At 37.2% G+C, this 24,006-nt stretch overlaps 1 protein-coding gene across 1 annotated transcript in view; it reads right to left on the bottom strand.

Annotated features, from left to right (window-relative positions):
* DOK6 (docking protein 6) overlaps positions 1 to 24,006 on the bottom strand; it is a 254,260-nt gene that overhangs the window by 52,423 nt on the left and 177,831 nt on the right. Inside the window, exon 6 of the mRNA XM_050315022.1 lies at positions 15,768 to 15,906. Within this exon, the coding sequence (XP_050170979.1) occupies positions 15,768 to 15,906 (139 nt within the window). The remainder of the gene's footprint in view (positions 1 to 15,767; positions 15,907 to 24,006) is intronic.

Raw genomic sequence — 24,006 nt, 5'->3', positions numbered from 1 at the left:
AGAAATACATTTCACCACTCAAGTGTCAATTAGCTGACAGTGGAACTGCATAGACTCATTTTACTGGTATCCACACTAAAATATTACTAGAGTTTAAGAATCATCCTATCTAGTAGGTGGCATCAGCTGAGGTACCAGCTCAGATATCAGCTGAATTAGAGAACAAGCAGGAGGAAAGCAGTTTTTGAGTTTTTTCAAACGAGTTTTCGCATTTTCTCATAATGACCATAGCTTCTCAAAAGCAACTACTGTTGCCCCACGTTCAACTTGTATACTATGACACACAGATTTATTTTACAAAAAGCAGTTCTCATCCAGTACTTCAAAACAGATTGTTCCTTCTTAAGCACAGTTATGCCTGTGTTTCTGTTGAAATCAATTCTGCTGCTCCAAACAATTTTCACAATTTATCATTTTGAATTCTGTCTCTACATTGATCCATTTCCCTATTGTCTTATAAATATGAGATCCGGAAGTCTAGTAATGAGATTGTGCCTTGATCCAGAACTTCTGTGAAAATACTTAATAAAACTGGATGCAGGATATCTTCCTGTGAAAGTCCAGTGAGAATATTCTTTCCTTTGGTGATGTGTTAGTAATAGTCTGGTTATAATTTCTCCATAGTCCTTTGTTCACGATCACTTAACTTGCTTAGAAAACAGTTATGTGTTACTTGGACTCTGTTCATTACTGAAAGGTGCCTACTATTAATATAAACATCTCTAGGTTATCAGCATACTATTTATTTGCTATGCACTGCTTTATATTTATTTTTACATTTTTATCCAGCTTGTTCCTCACAGAACAAAATTAGCAAAGCCCCCACCAATATATGACCTCACAAGTCTTCTGAAAACACTTGTAGAAAAGCTAGCTGTGAAAGTAATTCGAGTGACTTCAGCCTTTATAATATATTTCTAGCATTTGGGTTTTCAGTAGCTGTTCCAGACTTGCTATTACCTTTTAGAGAGTTGCTTAATCAATTACGGAGGAAAAAAAAATCAAAATAGTAACACTGCTTTGCAATGCCAAGGTGGATGATGATTGCTCTTTGGTGATGGAATAATGTTATCTATGAATAATAAAGCAATGGTGAAAGAAAAGCATTATGAAGGGAGATTAAATGGGACTGATTTTCTTCTTTTTTTTCTAATCTCCTTGGCCACACTATAAAGGTAGAATTGGGACACTTTGCTCCTTTTTCTGGTAGAAATGTGTTGGGTTCTTTTTTTTTTAATTCCTTTCCTCTAAAAGAAGCTCATAATAGATCGATGTTGTCTGACAGACTGGATTAATGTTGGAGGAAAATTAGAGGAATTTTACAGCATATTGCAATTATATTTGTTGCATGTCTGTAAGGTAAGTGTCTTCACCCATATTCTATCACAAAACTGTGGGTTTGCTCGTTTCATGAAAGAAGTTTCCTGCCTATGGAAACTATACTAATTACTGTGAGGGTAGAAGGTCAGATTCTTAAATCTTTCAATGGTTTGCACCATATTATTATGCACAAGCAAATACTTTATCCATTTTTCATTGCACAAAACCATTCACCAATAAAATGGGAGATGATGCCAAGATGAACAGAGCACTACTGACTACATAGCAGGTCTTGGTGGAAGCAAACACAATTAAGCTAACTTCTTCAAGAAATACATGTGTGTGTACATACATGTGTGTGTATATATATATATATATATATGATGGAGAATCCAGTATTGCACAGACATTTTTTGAGGTTACTGATTCTTCTTTCTTTTGCCATGAAAGGAGCTTTTATGAAAGAGAGGTGTTGGACAAAGGAAGAGATTTTTCAGACAGACACTTGTTGACCTGAAAATATACAGCATTTCGGGGTAAGACTGTGTAGAACTACAATATCATTTCTCTAAATAGCATCATTCAGGGCAGAGTTTCCAGGTTTTAAAAGTAAAAATCTAGGATTTTTGAAGATCCTTAGTACTGATACACTTTTTAAAACACATGGTTCTTTCCAGAAGGCTATTGGAGATGATCAGAATAGAAAAATTATTTTCACCTCTGTGCCTGGGAAGATCATTTGAAGGGTGGACTATCTGGTAGATAAGGAATCAGATGGATGGGTACAACCAGACAGCTGTAGTCAATGATACTATGTCTAGGTGGAGGCTGCTGATGAGTTGTGTCCATCAGGGCTGCGTCGTGGGACCAGTGCTCTTCAGTATCTTCATCAGTGACATAGACAGCGAAAGCAAGTGCACCCTTCAGCAAGTCTGCAGATGACACAAAGCTGACCTTAGCAGTTGACATAACAGAAGGACAGGATGTCATCCAGAAGGACCTGGCCCAGCTTGAAAACTGGGCCCACAAGAACCTAAGGAATTTCAACAACTCTTAACTGCAAGGTGCTTCACTTGGGTGGGGCAGTCCCAGATATGAGTACAGACTAGGAGAACTCACTGAAAGCAACCCTGGCAGAGAAAGACTTGGAGGTTCTTGTGGATGAAAATCTGGACATGAGCCAGCTAAGTATGCTTGTAGCTCAGAAGGCCAACCACATCCGGGCCAGCAGGTTGAGGGAAGTGATTCTCTCTCTACTCTGCCTACCTGGAGTACTGTGTCCCGCTCTAGGTCCTCCAGTACAAGAAGGATGTGACCTAATTGGGTCCAGAGGAGGCTATGAAGATCATTAAAGGGATGGACCACCTCTCCTATGAAGACAGGTTAAGAGAGCTGGGGTTGTTCAGCCTGGAGAAGAGAAGGCTTCATCTTATCAATGTTTGTAAATACCTGGAGGGAGGGTGCAAAGAAGATAGATCCAAGCTCTTTACAATGTTATCCAGTGACAGCACCAGGGGCAATGTGAACAAACTGAAACATGGGAGATTCCCTCTGAACACTAGGAAACACTTTTACTGTTAGGTGGCACAGATTTTCCAGGGAGGTTGTGAAGTGTCCCACCTTGTAGATATACAAAAAGCCATCTGGACATGGTCCTGGGCCACCAACTTTGGTGGCCCTGCTTGAGCCAGGGTGGCTGGACAAGATGACTTAGAGAGGTCCCTTGCATCCTCAACCAGTCTGTGATCATCATCTCCAAAATTACAGAGAAGATTTTACTGAATAGGAAGAGTGCCAGATCTGTCTTCTGAACAGTGTAAGGCTAAGTAAGTTGAGTTTGGAAAGAATGGACTGAAATGCATTTGTTAGAGAGATCAAAGAAAGAGACTATCAGCAAAGGCTGGTACTCTTCAAACAGAGCAAGTGTTTTTTTGGGAATTCAATCTGAGGGTTATGGTATTCCAGAAGGTGCTCTTTCATGAGGTTTGTCAAACCACAGTTAAAAATAGTGAGGCTTGCCATCAGTGCTGACATGCAAAGTCTTGTCCTCCTTCCTCTGTTGGTTTTCCCTCTCCTTGCTCTGCTGAGTATTCCCCTCTCTTACAAAGCTACTAGAGTCTGACCCCTACCTGATATGCTCTGGCAAAGTCTTCAAAGTATGCAATTTTTTTGCATGGAATGACTTGCCAAAAGATATGACATATCTTAAACAGGTATTTAGGACACTCAAAGTCTCAGTATTTTACTTGAGAGTACTGTAAGGACGGCCTTTCTGACTTCATAGAAGTTGTTTTGGCCAGTTTTAGAACTGGTGGGGTAGAAGTCATGGTATGAAAGAATGTCTCTCAGTGGAGAACACAAAAACACTCTTTAGCATGCAGCAACAAAGGTGAAATATGGATGAACACAGACTGTCTACTGTAGCCAGCTGGGAGAACCATACTGGAAGAAGTTTGGGGCTGAAAAATCAGAATTCTAAAAAATGCTAGAATCTCTATTCACTGTTCAGTGCACAGTTATTTGACTTTCATTATTTCTGATGAAGAAAATTACTTGGACTTCATGAAATTTCTTATGAAGTTTTTCTTTGATTGTCTAAACCAGATCAGTAATTTGCAATTACACATATTTGTGGAAATCCCATTTCTTTTAGCTTCTTCATTTCAGTATACAGAAACTGCCAACCAGTGAACTTTAATAAATGACAGGAAGATAATTTTCTGAATACTTGTGAAACAATAATCATCAATAACCTTTCATGAATATTCCTTATTAGGCTTATCAGTGCGTGACTCCAGTACTCAGTAACACACATAGTCTTGCTGACCTCTACTTTCTGACATTTTCAGAAGTTAGTTTTATATGTCATACAAAGACATTTCAATTAAAAAGAAGAAATTGCAAACCTGGAAAACATAAAAATTACTATTAGGGTGTAAAGTCTTCTCAGATGACTCTTCAATATCTTCCAAAGGAACGCATTTCCTTCCTTTTAACTAATTACTTTTAATCATTTAAAATTAATCTTAAATCACACATATAAGGCCTAGTTATATATGCGTGACATAATGTATTTTTTGTAGAGAGGGGGCTAAAAAATGTGCCTGCACATATGAACACACAAAGAAATGCATTAATTTAATTTAAGGAAATTTAATCATAATTAAATAAATATTTACTTTATCAGCTCCATTGCCTTTAGTGAGCTTTGACAGATTTAAAATCAACAGAGATGCTGGTATATAACAATAAAGGGCTATTCTTTTCCACTGTGTATGCCCACACAAAGGAATCACATCATGATCATAAATATAGATAGATACAGCCAGATCATTCTTGATGCTACTGTTTTAAAATTGCAATAAGCAATCATTAAAAAGCAATACATACACTTCTAAATAAACATACATAATGAAACTTTGGAAATATATGGGGTTTTATTGCCCAGTAACAACCTACAGTGAGAGACAAGATGCTCTAAATTACAATCCAAATTTCTGCATATAGAAGAAGCTTGTGAAATGTTTGCTTCCTTACTGATGCTGCAAATTAGGAATCCAGTTTAGAAAGGTGGGAGACAGAGAAGTGTTTGTAGATAGCTGTATCCTTCTACATGCATTGGTCTAATAAATTCTACCATTGGCAACCTTTCTTCATCTAATTTAATTTTCAGACAAAAAAATCAGCTGGCAAAAGTTGGATGGCACAGTAGAAGTTGTAGATGCATGATCACATGCCATATAAATCAAGCCCTGTGAAATCCATAGTTACCATTTAATGAAACAATCTTTTGCCTCTGTTTCAGCTTCACAAAACAAAGGAAACAGAATTATACCTGTTACCATGGAAATCTGTAACTCCATTTCTTTTTTTTCTTCATTTAATATAAAATGTATGTAAAGGTGATCACCACACAATATGTGGGAAACATTACAGAAATGCCATCTTTTTACCAAGGATTTTATAAAACCTCTCTGGTAGTGGCAGTTGCAACTTTTACAACTATGTTCTACTAGGAAATAATTAAGAATAATGAAGAGACTACAAGTTCTTTAATTTTACAAAGAAGAACCTAAGCTTATTTGTCAATGGATTTTGAATCACAAAGACTGTAGACATATTCATTCAACAACCACTCATATGAATCCACATGAATCTTGCCTGACAGCTGCCTTTATGGAAATGGATTCTGACAGACTGAATATGCTCTGAGTCTAGCAGCTTTTACCCTGAGACAGTCATAAGAAACAGAGCAATGTATGCTTCTGACATAGCACGGAAAATCTTCATTAATTCCTTGCTGCTGAAGGCTGAAGAACTGAAACATTTTTGAAAAACCTTTTCCTGCAGTTTAGATGGAACAGTACTCCAGTACATTTAACATCATCACCAACATGCACAGGGGGACAGAATTCAACTTAGCAAATATGGGGATGACATCAAACCAGGGTGAACAGTCAAACATTCAGACAGGAGGGCTTCTATTCAGAGGGACCTCAGAAAAACAGAGGAAACAGCTGAGAGGAATGTCATGAAGTTCAGCAATGACATGTTAATGCTGCACCTGGGTTAGGGCAACTGTGTACAAAAGTACAGCCTGGGGACTGACTTGCTGGGTAAAAACTTTTCCAAAAGGATCTAGTTGTCTGGGTGGTAACATGAATGACAAGTGTACGTATGCAGTGATGGAGGTTGATGATGCACGGGTCCACGTTATCAAAAGTGTGGCCAGCAGAACAGGGGAAGTCACATATCCATCCCCACTATTTGGCATTTGTGAAACTACATCTGGAAGTCTAATAATGTTCAGGAAGTCTTCAGGTTTGGGCCTGGCCAAACTGCAGAGAGCCTGGCAGAGAACCACTAAGAAGCAGAATATGATCAGTGATGTTGGATTAAGTCTCCAATGTTTATTCACCATGAGAAAGCGAAGGCTAAAAGAAATCTAACTCCAGTTTTTCTTTCTCTTTTTAAAGGTACATTGTAGGGAAGACTGTTAGCAGAGATGCACAGTGAAAGGACAGGAGTTGACAGGCCACAGGCTATATCAAGGGAAAAATTCTTCACAAGGTGAACAGCCAAGCACTGGAATGAGTATCCATAATCTGCATTGTTGTGGGTATTCAAAACTTACCTGGATAAGACCCTGGTAACTTTAGCTAGTTTTGATGCTGTATCTGCTTTGAACAGACAATTGGATGAGCTGATCACCAGCACTCCCTTCCAATGCCAATATTTCTGATCCTATATTCAATAGGTTTGAAAATCTGAGAGCTGAGCTGTGCTATTGTATCAAAATGATGTTATTTTACTGACTGTAGTAGCTGCACATCTTTGTACAATATAGCTGCTGTAGTTAGTGAAAAAATGTCAAAAACCAACAGTACAGCGTCTATAGTCTGTACTATTGGTTTACTTTTCTCCTGAACCAGATTCCTGAACAGCTGCTAAATAAAAACTCTTAGATTGGCCGGCATCATGTGGGATATCAGTAACATAAGAACAACAACCCACAGCTGATAGAAAAAACGAACAGAACCAATCCCTATCTGGACAGGCTTTGATAAATACATATCAAAAGACTGCATGTATTTGGAAAAGTTCCTGTATTTCAGATATGGTTTTTTTATATACTCAATAACTGTTCTCTTCAGTCTAAACATAATCAGAAAGATTATCATAAATAATTTTCACATTAAAAACCCTGTCATCTTTATAAAAAGAAGTAGAGAAAAAATTAAGACATAGGGTGAATTTCACCTAATTTTTGTCCTACCAACAAGTACCTGATGAGCCAAAGCACAAAAAGCACAGGGGGGAATTACAGATTAACTTTAGGGCTGTTATGAGAATTTTTGATCCTCTCTCAGATTATTACTTTTTATAATTCTCCTGTTCTCTGAAAAACACTTTGCCCCTCTGTAAATCATTGATAAAGAAGTTTGTTATTAGTCAGAAGCAAAGTCTTAACTATTCCCTTGGGTGTTATAAAGAACTTCTAAACAGACTTGCTGAAACAGAGGAAGGACTTGCTTGACAGGAGACACAAAATGATACTGTAACTCAAAAGACTGATGAGAACCATATGAAGAAAACCTTTTTCAGAAGTTAATTCTTCTGTGAATAAGCAATTGACTATGATTCGGGATTTGTTTCGTTATTGTTTTGTTGTTGTGCTATTCCTAGCATACAGCAGATTAATCTATGACCTTGGGCAATTCATATGCAGCTGAATTTGGCCTTAATCTTTCTGTGCCTCATTTTACTCATTAGTATAAATACTATAATAATACCTGTCTCCTGAGAGCACTGGATAACTTCATCAGCTTCTGCTAATAATAATAGAAGCTCTATAGGTACTTCAGTTTATTTTACAAGAAACAGTTTTCTGAAAATAACGGATATGCAATTAATAATAAATTAAGCCCACTGGTGATGTGGTTTCAGTATTACTTTTTAGTAATACTTAAGTCAACATAACCCACTTCTCTGGTAAGAGAGTTGATGACATAAACCTACCAGCACAGTTATATAAGTAAGCTGGTTTAAAGGTACACAATGCCAAACAAAACTTCCCTTCCATATTAAATGATCCTCTGAGGTTAGTTAAGGAGAGGGCTGGGAATAGTCAAACAGGGTTCAGTCAGGCATGCAACAACTACCGTATAATTACAGCAGCCATTCCTAATTTATCACTCATATCACCTACAGTTTTCAGCAAATAAGACTGCTAAACAAATCATCAATTTTGTTGAGGGAAAAGTTCGTTGGCTCTTCGTTTGCTGCATTTATGGAAACAAATATGAATTTCAGCTTGACAGTGCCTCTCCAACTACTTTGTTAGCTCTGCAAACATGCAATATTCTGCAAAGTACAAGAAAAGTGAAAAAAAAAAACACCACAAATGTGCTTATGTCACCAAGTTTCCAATCCTCTTATACTCAAATGCAACTTCATAAAGTTGAAATAAATTATACCTGACTTTTAGGAAATAGCTCTTTAAACAGTGCCTAGAAATGTAGATAGGTGGCTACAGTGATTTTTAAAGCGCTTACATGCTAAATTCTCAGGAGGCTTTGCATCTTCAGATACTTTACTGTGCAAATATCTTTGCCCTGTTGCATTTTAACAAGCCAACCAGACCATAGCAGCTTAAATTGAAATGCTCACAGTAAAGCCCAGCTGCATGCACACATATCACTGAGGTGAACAGGGAAAACAGTGTTCATAGGATTCATGTATGCAGCTTTAGGATTCATAGGATGGAACAGGCTCCTTGCAGATAAAAAATTGTATTGTCTTAGTTATGAGACACATTTGCAAAGCTTTTAATACAAATTTGGGTTCAGTTCATACTTTACATCAGGAGAAAGGCAGATTACAATCTGCATCTTAGGTAGCATGATGGACAGAAAGCTAGAAGAATACTGTAACAGTATACAAAATATTACAGAAATTTTTAAGGAGGAAAGAATGAGAATAATTTCTAAGTAAGGGTGCACACCTGTGTGGTAAGAGACTTGGATTTTAGGCCTAGGAGAGATATAGAGTATTATCTTTTTGAGAATTATCTTTTTGCATTCAAGATCATCCAGCCCTATGACTACAGATAAAAGAGATTTCAAAACTGTGTCAAATTAAGAATTGAATTTTTCCCACCATACTCTGAATGAAATCCCTCATGACTACTACCACTTCAAAAAAATTTCTAAGATTTAGCTTTCAAGTGGCAAAACAACATTGAAATTACATCACCAACTACCAAAATATTTGACACACTCTTATGTAAGGATTTTCCAGCTCTGTTCTCACACCTACCCACACCAGTCACCTACACACCACACAAACCTTTATGTGGTCTGCAGTGTTTGAGACATGATGAATAGTTCTGTTCTCCCCTACTTCTCCCCTACCCTCCCTCCCCACTCCATCACTTCCTAGAAGCAGCTGCACTAACCCTTTGTTGCCATAGTAAAGACTTTCCCTGTTCTGTGGTTTCATTCAAACAAACAGCAAACATCCGGGAACACCAACCACTCACAGCGTTCCTCAGAGAATCTTTACACCTCATCTTTACACCTCCTCTGCCTTCGAGGTGCTGTACAGGGGCACAAAGGACCCCTGCAGCTCACACAGAAAGAGGGGGTAAAAAAGATGTTGACTCATTAAGAAAGGAATAAATGGGATGACACCTTAATGGCTGTGGAAATTTAAATTTCATAGTGGGATGAGGTATTTTCTTTTAGAAAGGGAATGGCACCTGTTACATACTTTTTGAATGTTGCTGCAGTATTTCGATCTGACTAACAGTCCCTGAAAATATGCCACTGAAATAAATCTACATTCAAGACAATATTTTATTTCAAATTAAAAAGTAAAGGAGGTCCAGTTGGAAGAATCATTAACTGTCACACAGTCTGAACACCCACAAACCCCTCACTTTCTTATGAAGTGGTGAATGTTGGAAATAGACTTGAGATGTAAGTTTAGGATTTCCTTAATCCAAGTACACACAAGTTTTCTGAGCCTGAAGACTAACAAGGAGTCTGGCAAATTTCTTGAAAAATTCTGATAGAAAAATCAGAATCAAGGAAAATGTCATTATGGGCTTAATGAACCAAGAACACCATGGAAAATTACTGATACTTGTGGGAACTGGTTTTACAAAACTCAAACCCAAAAGTACACTTAAGTGAACAAACAAACAAACAAACCAGCATTCTTGGATTTGTTGTTAATCTTGGCAAAATTTACCAATAGTCGTGGATAAACTGATCACTGTTAGTGTTCCATTGTACCAGGGGAGGCTTAGACTGGGCATCAGGAAGGATTTATTTACTGAGAGAGCGGTCAGACACTGAAACAGGTTTCCTAGAGAGGTGACTGGTACCCCAAGGTAGCCAGTGTTTTAAGAGGCATTTGGACAATGCCCTTAACATTAATGTGCTTTAATTTTTGCTCAGCACTGAAGTGGTCAGGCAATTCGACTAGATGGTCGCTGCAGATCCTTTTCAATGGAAATATTCTGTTCCATTCTACTTTACTCAATTTTATAACAGAAAAAAGCTTCACAACACCTGTGTGAATCAAGTAAACCATTCACCAGCTATGTATTGCAATAAAGTAGCCAGCTTTTTGCAGGGTTATAAAATTTCTAAAGAAACATTATTCAGCAACATCATACAGTAGTTTCAGACAGAAAGTATAGAACAATATTGGGCTAAGTATGAATGAATAACTGACTTGAGGCTATACTTTAACTTAAATAAAGTACATGAGTTTATCAATGACTATACGCATTTAGAATCTCAGTACTTGAACTTATACATAATTTAGAAAGTGAAGAAAATGTACTAAGAGACCAATGCGTCATGACATGGGATCATCTACGAATGAACTGTAGAATTTTCTTCTGTTTCTCCTTCAGGTATTGAGTCAACTCAAATGCACTTAGGCAGAATTACAGCATAAAGGGGCTTTGTTATATTAAGTAAATTGCAGTGTTGAAATGAAGCCCAGAAAACATATAAAATGTATTTGACTAAATATTTCATACATTCACTGTGTCAGCAGCATTCACTAGTATTTCCCATACTTCACAACTTGAAAATGATATGTGATAGGCATGCCATTGCACAAAGACATAAATAAACCAGTCAAAGCTCTGGAGATGCAGTGGCAAAGGCAGGATGCTTCAAATTGAAACCGTCATGTTAAAATTAAAATTTAGAATGTTTAATATGTTTGTTGATGATGTTTGACCCCATAATGTTTCATAAGTATGTATTTAGGTTGTAATCAGGTTCAAAATATGTGAAGCTATAAATAACACAGACTTGTTTAAAGAGCAAAAAATAAATTAAAATTTCCTATTAAACCAATGCTATTTTCTCCAGATTCATAGTTGTTGTTTCTGATCCTAAGGCAATTTACGTTAACCTTCTTTTTTCTACTTACTTTGTTACTAATACTGCGTCTGAAAATATGTGGTTTATATTTATCCTCAGACCAGTCTTATGAAATACTGTTACCCTCCTCATTTTTTTCAGATAGGAAAGAGAAAGCTCAAATGACTCTCAGCCTTATTGCTTAACCACCTTCCTCTTCAACCTCTCCTTAAGCCCAGTTCTATTGCTTGATATTTGTCTTCTTTGACACATTTATTATTTCCCTCCAATAATGTTTTTAAAAGAAATAATATATAAACTCATTGATACTATCTTTTTTTAAATTACAGAAATCTATTATGATGACTTTTTCACTTACATTAAGTTGAATTTTAAAGACAAGACTTGCAAATAGTGAGAATAAATGAAAAATACAGAGATGCAATGTTTCATAGAGGTATTTATCTTCTGGGAAATGTTAAAAAGATCACAATCTAAAATGGCATTTTTATAGCTATGCTCTCTAAAGTAAAACAAGTGTCATAGAAAATTTCTGTGATAGTAAGTTATGAAACTCGGGCCATTATCATTTATTCCTGCATTTATACTTCAGTTTTATTCATGTTTGATTAACTTCAGCTGGTTAACATCAGCTTTAGTGCTATCTTATTTAGACTTATTTTTTTACACATTGTAAATTTTTATTCTTTTGAGATTGCATAATAAGTTTTTACTGGCAGCTCTTGAAAGAAGTAATTTATAGGGCTACAAAGGTATGAGTATTTCCTCAGCATGCCTCCCTCATATGTGTAGTCATAACACAGGAAATCTACAGCTCTTAACCCCTCATTTTATACACTTGAACAACAGTGGGGGCAGAAGTTACATCAGGAGTGTTTTCAGTGGAAGTTGAACGGCAGAAGATCAAAGCTGGCATTAGAGAGGAAATCAGGTGTTAAAATTCCAATGCCATGTTGTCATCCTGGTGCAGAGGTTAGATAGACAACTGCTGCTGAGTACAACTGTTCAGATGCTGGTGTGTGAAAACTATCTGAACTGAGATTCTTTAAAAAAGATTGCCAAACCTAACATCATCTCCTGATTGTAAGGAGGAGGATACTCAACATTTATGTAGGTGAACCATTTATGCAGGATGAATTGTTCTTTTTCCTTCTCTCCTCAGGACAGGCCAACTGACAAGATCTAATGGTTCATTGCTGCCTCTAAACCAATTCAGCTCAGTAAACCTGCAGAATCCTTCTCCTTTTAGTTAGGTGTTTTTGGGGTTTTCTTTGTCCAAATTAACAAACTGAACTGAATTCACCGAGTCAGATAGGCACCTAAATTAACAGAAAGGAAGATGAAGGGGCTTGCAGTCCAGCCTGGGGACAGGGGAGGGTGATAGAGCTGGCTGTTAAGACACTCAGAAATGCATTTTTCATGCTCAACACCATACCACAGGTAGTGGGGATACATGTTATTCTTGAGGCTAACACTTTTTTTCACAGTAATTTCAAGCCTGACAATCCAACTAGATTTCTAAATGTTACATACAAAAAAACCAAACAAGGTGGGTAGGGGGCAGAGAAGGGAGGGGGAGGGAAAACCAGGAGATTTTTAAGAATGCAGATTGTTCAGATGATAAAAATAGAGTTGCTGACACTCTCCTATAGATAACAAAACAGCAAAAAATAATACAGTGTAAATAGAAAGACCATAATTGTTTTTAATTAACTTGTTATGTTGAAACTAAGCTCACTAACAAAACACTGCAATATTGCCCTCTCTCACGCAAAACAACTACAAAACAGAATTATCATCTGTATTACAATGATTCATCAAAAAAACAAAGACTGAAAAAAGTGAATATATACAGATAACAATTTCCCAGAAAAGAATTTAAATTTAAATACAAGCATTAACCCAAACTTGTTATTGTCCCAAACAAAGTAAGCATAAAACAATATCACTCTGCCAGTGTAATGTTTCAAACTTAATCAAGAAAACCACCTGAGCTAAAACTAGATCACTGTCTACTTTGCTGTAATATTTGAATAAAATCCAGTCTGCTTTGATCTCAGTAAAACCAACAACCAACTCGAATCCACACCTATGTCAGCGACTATTGATGTCATATTTCAGGTCTTTCTTCCATGTTATAATATGAAGGGATTATTGAAAGGATTATTTGAAAGGAAAATGAGCAGAAGATGAAAGTGTGCACATGACTGCCTGTCTAAACTGATAGGGCTTCTCCTGCTCGAGGTGACAATGAGGCAGATTTGGTGCTCTATGAGCTGCCACAGAACAATTTTGCTTCCAGTCCATGCACTAATGGGAAGAATTAGTTTCCTTCTCAAGTCTCTCTTTTATTAACATAGTTATCCAGCATGTTACTTAGCTTGAGCAAAAGATTTCTCAACATAAAAATGAATTTATTGTTTAGCATTCAGAAACAGAATTTTTATGTTCAGAGACGTCCATAAATGGAGTAAACTTGGCCTGTGGCTGCCTGTAATACCTTTATCTGATAAGTCTCTGCTGGCAGAAACTAATTTCACTTTTTTTCTTCTGCCAGAATTTGTTTCTGGGGTGGTTTTTTTTGTGAGTTCTGTGGGTTATTTTTTTCCTTTTTTTCTTCTTATTAAGGCATATATGCATTATGAAAACTAATCATTATCTATATAGTTCATCAAGGTCGCTCCAGTAAAAAAATTCACTGAATGACACTTATGGCAGCTAAATCCCTGATTTATAATATGCTTTTACTTGCATTTCAATTTCAGATTTTATGGAAAAAATATACATAGGTATTGGTGAAACTGTTGGAATTAGATACTGGAGAAGCAATTATACTTAATAAAAGCTATGTAACACATACTTAGTCTATTTGATATCTTCAGATTTTATTTTGAATATGAATACAACTCAGATGTTGCAGATGACATAGATGACCCCTTAAACATTCATTACCCTGTCAGGCAGGAGCAGCAGAGCTTCTAAATTCAAGCTAACATTAGCTTATTAGCTGAAGGATAAAACCAGGTTTTTCGGCCTGTTTTACACAGCCCACAGTTTCCATGCAGCCTAGAGCAGCCTTTGTGGGCCTGTATTTATCTGCCTCTGCAGATCACAGTGCAGCCTCGTCCAGGAGCCAAGTGCATCGTACACTGTGTGGCTGATGAGTCATTTCTATTTCTCAGCCTGCTCTCGGAGTTTGATATTACGTACCATATGGCCACAGCCTTCATAAATGAGGTTTCAAGGAAGTCATCCGATGGCAGAATGGAAATGTCTTTGCTAAGCAGCAAAGCTGATAATTGACAGGAAGAGCTGAAAGTGATGGTTCTGTGAAAGAGAAATCCTGTGTGATCCTGGTCTAAGTGCTTACTATGGCAGCATGAAAGCGTTCTAATTTCTCTTACTGGTGTGGACACTTTAAAGGAAAAAATATTTATAATTATGTTGTTTCCTGCTTTTTGACTATTATTCAATCACTTTTTGCACAATAGAATTAAGTTTTTTTTGCCAGCCCTTCTACTACTTCACATGCACTTACGTTTATTCCATCTTGTGTTAGGCTTTCCAGCAATTGCTCCTGTATCCCTAAACTTATTGTAATCTTAATTGTGAACTCTCCTGTTCCTGTGTTTTTTGGCCAAATTTTGTCATCTCAGCTACTGTGCAAATGCTCCTACTTTGTCTACTTTTATGGAAAAACTCATCTATCTTTCTCTACAAACCACCAAAAAATTACTTTTTTATGGCTTCTCAACTCAGATTTTTCTTACAGACATGCAGAGTCTGAGAGGAACATTCAACATAAGAGACTTGTGTGGAAATCTAAGCATTTTTCAAGTTTATTTTTCAGTGAATAGAAGAAGATAGACTTCTCTGAGGAATAATTAGGAGAAGTTGAACAGTGGTGTCTAAGGTTGCTCTTTGCAAGAGTCTTTGTCATATGACTGTGAAGATATTTTGACACTCGTGGATTTTGGGGGTATAGGACCATGAGGAAAGTCACTGGATTGGTCACTGGAAGTCACTGGAAATGGTGTGATTACCCTCAATTCTCTTTCCAGGGAAGAAGATACATGGCAATCTGCGAAGAAAAGCATGCAGACCAGGTTCCCTGGCCTCCTCACATATTTTCTTTTTGGCGAATATAAAGATATTTTCAAAGTGCAGTTGCAAGGTAGCTTTCCAGAACAATTATTAAAGACCAACTCTACCTCTAAGCACACAGGGAAAACTTTTTTCCTTACCGTCTTAAAAAACTCCAAACTTTTCACTAGTAGTCACTTTAAACATAACTTGTGCAAATTTGAAATTCTGAACTACTAATATTAAAATAGGTCTTTTTGAACTCACATTGTATTGCTGCTTATCATAAGGCAGGGAAAATAATTTCTTTCAGGCATTAAGAAAAACTGAACACATATGCTGTCACCTAGCTAGTATCACTGCTGCAGCTGAATCCACAGACTGCTGTTACTCCATCATTCTTTGGTTTGTTACCAATTTTTGTAAGTTTAAAGATTTTTAGTGAAAGGACCTTACCCTTGCCTTCTGCTCCATTTCCATCATTAATCTTTCATGTTGCTCTGCTATTGCCAGTGTTGCAGAATGGACTTTCTGATATATCATTTCTCCTTCTCGTGTTTGAAACGTGAACAGCCCTTCTCCTGTGTCACACATCCTGCAGGGAGATTTCGGCAAAATGGAAAGAAAAAAAAATGAGTACTGTGAAATTTTTCCTAACTACTATAAAAAGTACACATCTTACCATGGAAAATGTCAACTTCTGTAGTTAAACTATGAAATTCCAAACATTTGCAGTTATTCTTATAATTGGAGACAGAAAAATTCCAGGAGATGGGCAGAACTTCATGAATGTAATCTTTAAATTCAGTTTTAGTCATTGTCTGGATAGTGAAAAACAAGCTTTAGCATGGAATAAAAACTTGAGGTAATAGAGTCAGTTATTACCACCATTTTTCCAAATGTCTGTATTGGTGAGTGGGAAATAAATTTAATTATTTTAATCAATTGATGCCAGAAGAACATAGAACATAATGAATTCGAAAAGCTGACATTTTAAAAGAACACTGACCAATTAAAAATTCTATTATGGTTAATCATTACAAAGAAGCTGTATGGAAAGACAGCATTAAAAGGGTTAAATTATAACTATCTCAGTGCATTTATGTGAGGCAACATCAAAAGCTATCTTGATAATTACAAAAGCCATTCTACAAAAGTCTATTTGAGAATAGGAACAGTATTTCTTTCATATAAGAAGATTAACAATGAAAAAAATCCTCCAGAAATAAAATTTACTTTCTTCTTTTGAGAAAGCAACTGCTGTTATCCTTATCCATGGAATCAGTGGGGCATTATTCTGAGGAAGAAGAGTAGTACTGGGTAATACAGGAAATGGGAATGGAGAATAATGTTAGATTATTGTTGGAGGGTGTGTATGGTGTTAAACAGTGCTGCAATTTGATGGATTTGTATTAGCAGTGCCATCATGTTATCAGTATCTGATTTCTGTATTTTTATAGAGTTCTTGCAATTTTAGAATGGAATTTCAAAAATCTTTTTTATTTGGCCTAATACTTCCAATAGAGATTTTCAGTTATCTGTAACAGAAAATTGTTGACTTGAGTCACTGACAATAGAAAGATTTAGATTTGCCTAAAACACCAGATTCATTTAATGTTTTGGATGTTTATATTATTTTTAAGAATATCAAATTTTGTTAATAGTCTCAGCATCTTCAGCATGGTCCCAGGAAGCCTGAAACATACAGAATTACGAAACCGTTTATGAAAATGTGTCCCAAATAGTCTAACATTCAAACATGTTTTTAAATATCAATATCTTTACCATTTGCATCCCAGATTCTGTATGATTATTCATACACTGAATTTTACAAAATATTTTCACAGCAAATTAATTAATTTATATATATACATATATATATACATACATATATACACATCTCCTGCTATATTACATGCACACACACACACTATTATATTACAGCTTTTAGGAAATGGAATAATTTTTTTCATGAGACTTATCTTTTTGTCAAATTAGAATACAGTTTCCTAAATTTTATTTCAAAAGTCATCTTAACAGGACTGTTGGGCTATATAAGGGACTGCTGGGGGTTCAGTAGTTGCTTTTGATTTCAAGGTTGACCAGTGAAAACAAAACCTTATTAACACTTACAAAATGTTTCCCTGTTCACTGGAGGAGACATGCTGCTGTGAGCCTCCTACTAAGAACTTATGCATCTCTGTGTTTGGGAAGGATAAAAAGTATTGGAGGCAGAAACAGTAAACAGAGGTGCTTCTGGAAAATACCTGGTGAAAATAGTTAGAAATGATCAACTGAGGTGTTGCAAAGAAAGTCAGAGTCCTAAGAATATATGATTAATATTATCCATATTGACATTATCCCTAATTCTGGAATAAAACCCAGTTTTCTTCATTGCAAGATATAAATAAAATATAATTAATTTTGTAGACAGATACTACTTAATCAGTGTTAACATGATGTGCCAATCATAGATTAAAAACAAACAAAAAAAAGAGTTTTGTATTAAATTCCAATGGAGATCAAGATCCCTGCTGTAAACATTTAAGATATTTTATATCCTTAGCCACAGTCCTCGAAAGAGCTTCTGGTAGAAATAAAATGTCTCCAGAGTTTTGCGACATTATGGCAACAGCCTTTCAGATCCCTCAGGGCATCATATAGTTGGTACTCTGCTTTTGTGTGAAAAGATCTTAATAAAATTCAAACAGCATGAAATGGAAAGTCTGGAAAAAATGATGGGGTTTCAGAAAACTGAAGGAAAATATGATCTTTTTGTTGGTTTCAGCGGATGAAAAAATCCTACAGGGATAAAAACAAGGAAGCAGACAATGGGGCATGATTAGCATTCAGGACTTAGCTGTATGTTTTCAGCACGCAAACCCCAACCCACCACTGCTGCCGATCAGAGTAGGGTCTGTAGCGCCTGTGTGAGCCCTGGTGGCGGCAATGGTGTGGGCTGTGGCACTGCCCTGGCACCTGACCCACCACACGGGACCGTGCTGCAGAGCCCTGTTTCCCAACCTCAACAGGTGGCTGTGGTGGGCATGTCATGCCAACATTGGAAAGCTGCTGATGGTAGCCATCTCCTGTGGGCTCCCCTGGCTAAGTACTGATGATGTGCACACAGCTGCTCAAAATCAGAGGTGGAGGAAAATTATGGGTATCATTTTTTAAAGTGCTGAATTCCCCTAACTCGCTTTTAAGTTTAACAGGACTTAAAGCCTCCCAGAATGAAGCGTTGCTATCTGGCACATTTGAGCCAGGCAAAAGCAGCAAAAATTGTTAGCATAAACCTTTCTTTCATCTGTATAAACTTATTATTATTAATCTGTCTCCCAAGGAAATTAATCCCTTTGCCAAAGTGAAGTTTTCCTGTTCAGGTCCTCAGAACAGTATTCCTTTGATCAGATGAAAATCTGAGTTTAGACCTTCTAGTCTAGTCTATTCTAGTCCAGTCTAGTGTTGTCTTGTCTTTTCTCTGTTCTATTCTATTCCAGTTACAAACCAAGATCAGTAGCATCATGAGGATTAGTCTCAGTCTTTCTAGAACAAGGAAACATAGACTAAAATAGAAGCATTCCTAAGTATGATGGATATGGGGACAATGAAGGGGGTAAGTGTGCTCTCCTAAGCTTAAGGGTTTGTTGCAAAAGCAGAGGACCTTTACTTACCTGGTCAACAGGAATGGACAAGCCCATGAGCTGAAACAAGACTTCTTAGAATCATAGAATCATAGAATTAACTGGGTTGGAAGAGACCTCCGAGATCATCAAGTCCAACCCTTGATCCAACCCCATTGTAATTACTAGATCATGGCACTCAGTGCCACATCCAGCCTCATCTTAAAAACCTCCAGGGATGGTGAATCCACCACCTCTCTGGGCAGGCCATTCCAATGCCTGATCACTCTCTCTGTAAAGAACTTCTTTCTAATATCCAACCCTGGCAGAGCTTAAGCCCATGCCCTCTTGTCCTACTGCTGATTGCCTGGGAGAAGAGAACGACCCCCACCTGGCTACAACCTCCTTTCAGGGAGTTGTAAAGAGTGATGAGGTCACCCCTGAGCCTCCTCTTCTCCAGACTAAAAAACTCCAGCTCCCTCAGCCTCTCCTCATAGGACTTGTGTTCAAGTCCCTTCACCAGCCTGGTTGCTCTTCTCTGGACCTGCTCCAGCACCTCAATGTCTTTCCTGAACTGAGGGGCCCAGAACTGAACACAATACTCCAGGTGTGACCTCACCAACGCAGAGTACAGGGGAAGGATCACTTCCCTGCTCCTGCTGGCCACACTGTTCTTGATGCAGGCCAGGATGCCATTGGCCTTCTTGGCCACCTGGGCACACTGCTGGCTCATGTTCAGCTTCCTGTCAATCAGCACCCCCAGATCCCTTTCCAGTTGGCTGTTCTGTTCTATTTATAGTCAAAACATAGTCAGTAAACCAAAACCCCATTTTCTCTACAGCCCTCTTGGATGCCAGATAACCGTCCACATAAAGCTACAATTTCAGGTTTAGCCATGCTAATGTGTTGTTTTATTACCAAAAAAAAAAAAAGAAATAATTGTGAGGAAATTCAAATTTCTCTATGTTCAAAGAACATAAGGTGGATCAGTTCCCAATTTAATAGCATTTCATAACTTTTACATGCCCTAAAATCACTTAAGAGAAAAGGCAGGACAAAGGTGTGGACCTCTTATTTTCCTGTACTGTCACAGTTAAGCAGTGCAGCTCTACCAACTCAGTATGACCTTCACTGTCAAAAAAAGTCATTGATTTTGTACAGTTTAATTTTTTTATGAGAGACTTACAGACTGCGGGGGCTTGAAAAATGCTGATCCATTTCTGTGTTTTTCAGCTTTAAAACAGCGATGTCATTAACCTATCCTTTAGGATATTTAAGGATTCATTGCATTAAAATGTATGAAGTGCTTTGACTGAAATAGGAAAGGGCATTTTTTTTGCCTGTATTATTACAGAGTGATATAACAATGACACCAGTAGATAAACAGTGTTGCAAATAATTGCAATTTTTAAAATTCTTAAAATGCTGCAACAGCTTTTCACAACCATCATTGTTAGTAGATCTGGCTCAAGAGCCAGGAGAAGGAATAGGGATAAGGTGAGATCTAAGCTTGTGGCCTAGGACAACCTGGATTCAGAGATCAACAGTGAAAGCTCTTGCTTTTATTCAAGAAAGAATTCCTCTTCAAGTCAAAGAGGTTTTCCCACCACTATTGTCAGATTTTTTTAACATTTACCAAATTCACATAATGGTTTCCCACTGCCTCTGCTCACTATATAACTTTAGTCTTTTAGATCAGAATCAATTCTGATTGTAGAAATTCCCTTCAAAAAGGAAACTTTGTTGACTTGACTTGACCACTATTTAAAACCAGCACTTTTTGATGAATAGAAGTTCATGCTACCATGCCATGATTGAAGTGTTTTAAAAGTTTCATAGTGCAATATTCAGAAAACTGCATGAGAGGAGAAGAATTTGACATCTCAGCTTCATTTCAGTATTTTGGTTAAGGATAAAATGCATTTTCACGATAATGAAGGTTGTCTGAAAACTGAGGTGCCAAGAAAAATTATTTCCTTGTTTTAAAATAAAAGATAACTTGCAACTGTAAGTAGAAAAATTTTTACTCTTCATATATTTACATCTAATCTTTACGAACAAATAATTTACCAACTTTTTACAAACAAATAATTTAGGTTTAAAGAAAAAATGTCTGATTTCTATACTCAAAAATTTATCAAATTACTTAAAATTAAGTAAAAAAGGGTAAAGATCCTCAAATAGGAACTGGAAAAACATAATAAAAATGTTTACTATTAATAACTGCTACTAATAACTATAACTATTAAGAACTAATACATAACCACTTTTTTAGTTTAGAATTTCTAGTTCTTGAAAAAAAATGGACTTCAAATTTTTAAATTAACAGATCATGAACAGGTACTGTTCAGTAATCAGAGTGCTAAAAGTTACCACTATGAAACTGGATGCAATTGCTGTTGCATACTACACACATAGTATATGAAAAGTGATTTCTTTAAAAAAGTGGACCTGTTTACTTGGACACTTCAAGGCCTAGAAATTAAGTTCACAGAATTAAAGAATCACAGAATATTTAGGGTTGGAAGGGACCTCTGGAGATCATTTAGTCCAACCTCCTTGCCAAGGCAGGCTCAACTAGAACAGCTTACATGAAAATGTGTCCAGGTGGGTTTTGAATGTTTCCAGAGTAAGACTCCACAACCTCCCTGGGCAGCCTTTTTCAGTGCTCTACCCTCAAATTAAAGAAGTTCTTCCTCATGTTGAGGTGAAACTTTTTGTGTTTTAGTTTATGGCCATTGGTCCTCATCCTGTTTCCAGGTACCATCGAAAAGACTCTGGCACCATCACTTGGCACCGGTCTGAGATATTTATATGTATTGAGATCCCCTTCGATCTTCTCTTCTCTTGACTAAATAGGTCCAGCTCCAGCAGTTTCTCCTCATAAGATGCTCCAGATCCCTAATCATCCCTGTGGTCCTCCACTGCACCCTTTCCAGTAGCTCCCTGTCTTTCTTGTACTGAGGACCCCAGAACTGGACATATGATATGGCCACACGACGGCTGAGCAGAAGGGGATGATCACCTCCTTCAACCTGCTGGCCGTGCTCTTCCTGATGCACTCCAGGATACCATTGGACCTCCTGGCTGCAAGGGTAGCAGGTCATCATGTGTCCAGTTCTGGGGGTCCAGGACCCAGTACTGATCCCTGGGGAATGCCACTGACTACAGGTGTCCAACTGGATTCTACTACTCTGTCACAATCCTCTGAACTCTGCCACTCAGCCAGCTCTTGATCCACCTCAGAAGTGATTAATTAGCTAGTGCTTATTTCCTCTATGCTGAAGAAATGGTCAGATGCCACATATGAGACCAGACCTGTTACTCTTAAGATGAGCAGTAAATAAAAGTCAGCCTTTCTTTTAAAGGCCTGAAGCTGTGGCTTCCAGTCATGAAAAAACTAATTGGTATGCAGTATTTAACTCTGAACTGAGACACTTACTTCTTGTGTTGCTATAGCTTTGATTTTCTAAAAAGTGCTGGAAACTATAGGAATTTTTGCCTCCAATTTAATTAGATTATCAGTGGAGACACATGAACACTATCTCTCTTGTGGGTATCTAACTTTTGTTCTTTCCTTGTTTGTTGTTATCTTAACTTGAGCTAAGCCATTTTGACAGAAATCCTGTTTGTTCTTTGTGTGCAAGGAAGATACATACAGCATACACTAAAGACAGGCCAGCCAACCAGCAGACCTCACTATAAAATGAATGCAAAGCTTCCCTTAGGGTCCAAATTCTTTGCTCATTCCAGCCTTCAACAAATTCTAGCTTGCTTACTTGCCAAAGTTGTTCTTTTCTGAGAAAACAAAACAAAACAAAACAAGTAAGGAAAGCAAATAAACTCTTTGTGGCAGGAGAATTTTTAGATAAAAAGCTCTCTTTATAACTAGGAATACTTATCAAGAAAACTAAAAAATAAACTATGTATGTTTTTATGAAATTGTAAGTCAACTTCTATGTGGAAAGGATAGAAAAACAGAGGAAGAAAGAAGAAAATGGTTGTAAGAATCCTAACTTACTACAGAGCAGGCTAAAAAGGCATAAGTTTATGGGGGAATCAATAAGAAATAAAGATAACTACATAAACAGAATATGTACGGGATCTAGGAAAGGTCTATGGGTGAAGCAGAGAGAAGGCAATTAACAGGAAATGTGTATGATGTGTAATTTATTCACATATACGACTGATAGCAGACATGGTTAGAAAGACCTGAAGTTGGGACAAGGTCAGTGAAAGCTAGGAAAAAGTCCTGTGAAAAATATGTGAAAGGAGGATGAAGATCTACAATGTGAAGCACAGAAATGATATGAAGGGTGACATCCAGAACAAATAGACGGAGACTCTGAGCGTGGTCTGTTATGCATTCCTTATGGGAATAATGAGTTAAATTGCTATGCCTTGCTGTCAGCATTTTAGAGTTTTATCTGGAGTGTCAAATGGATATCCTGGCCATTTTATGATCTGAGAAGCAAATAATGAAAATGTTCTGATATATGAGGCATCTGCCTGTCCCCCTTAATGACGGTTACTTACTGGCAAGAATATACAACATGAAAAAGCAATTATGCATGATAGCTACTAATTGCCAACTATAGACATTCTTCCATAACATTTATTGTCTTGTTATTGCACTTAAGCTGAGGTGGGTAACTTTCCACTGCTCTTGAACATTCTCATGAGATACAGATAGTGGAGTCTCCTTGAATTCGGTTCCAGTTAACACAAGGAAATTCGAGTATTACCGCATCTCTGATATGGCTCAGTAACTTGATCATGGAGCTTAGCCCTGAAGATTTGTTCCAGGTCAGATCTTGTATCTCTTGAGTCATCCCCAGTGTTTTCAAATAAATGAACTAAAGGATTTCCATGCTATCAATGTAACTTTCCTACTGAGACGATGAATGGAAACAATTTGCAATTCTGAGGAGGAAAATGTTCACAGATGTTGTGAAAATGAGTGATGATGATTTGCTCCCAGGTAGGTGGGACTCCACCACTCAGAGGAATCCAGCAGTCCTTTCTTCTAATATTTCCTAGAGGATCTTAATGCATTCCAAGTTGCAAATCTT

The sequence above is a fragment of the Myiozetetes cayanensis genome, unplaced genomic scaffold (assembly GCF_022539395.1).
Source record: "Myiozetetes cayanensis isolate MyiCay16 unplaced genomic scaffold, myiCay2020 scf1, whole genome shotgun sequence".
NCBI lineage: Eukaryota > Metazoa > Chordata > Aves > Passeriformes > Tyrannidae > Myiozetetes > Myiozetetes cayanensis.
This window is presented reverse-complemented; position numbering and strand designations above follow the sequence as displayed.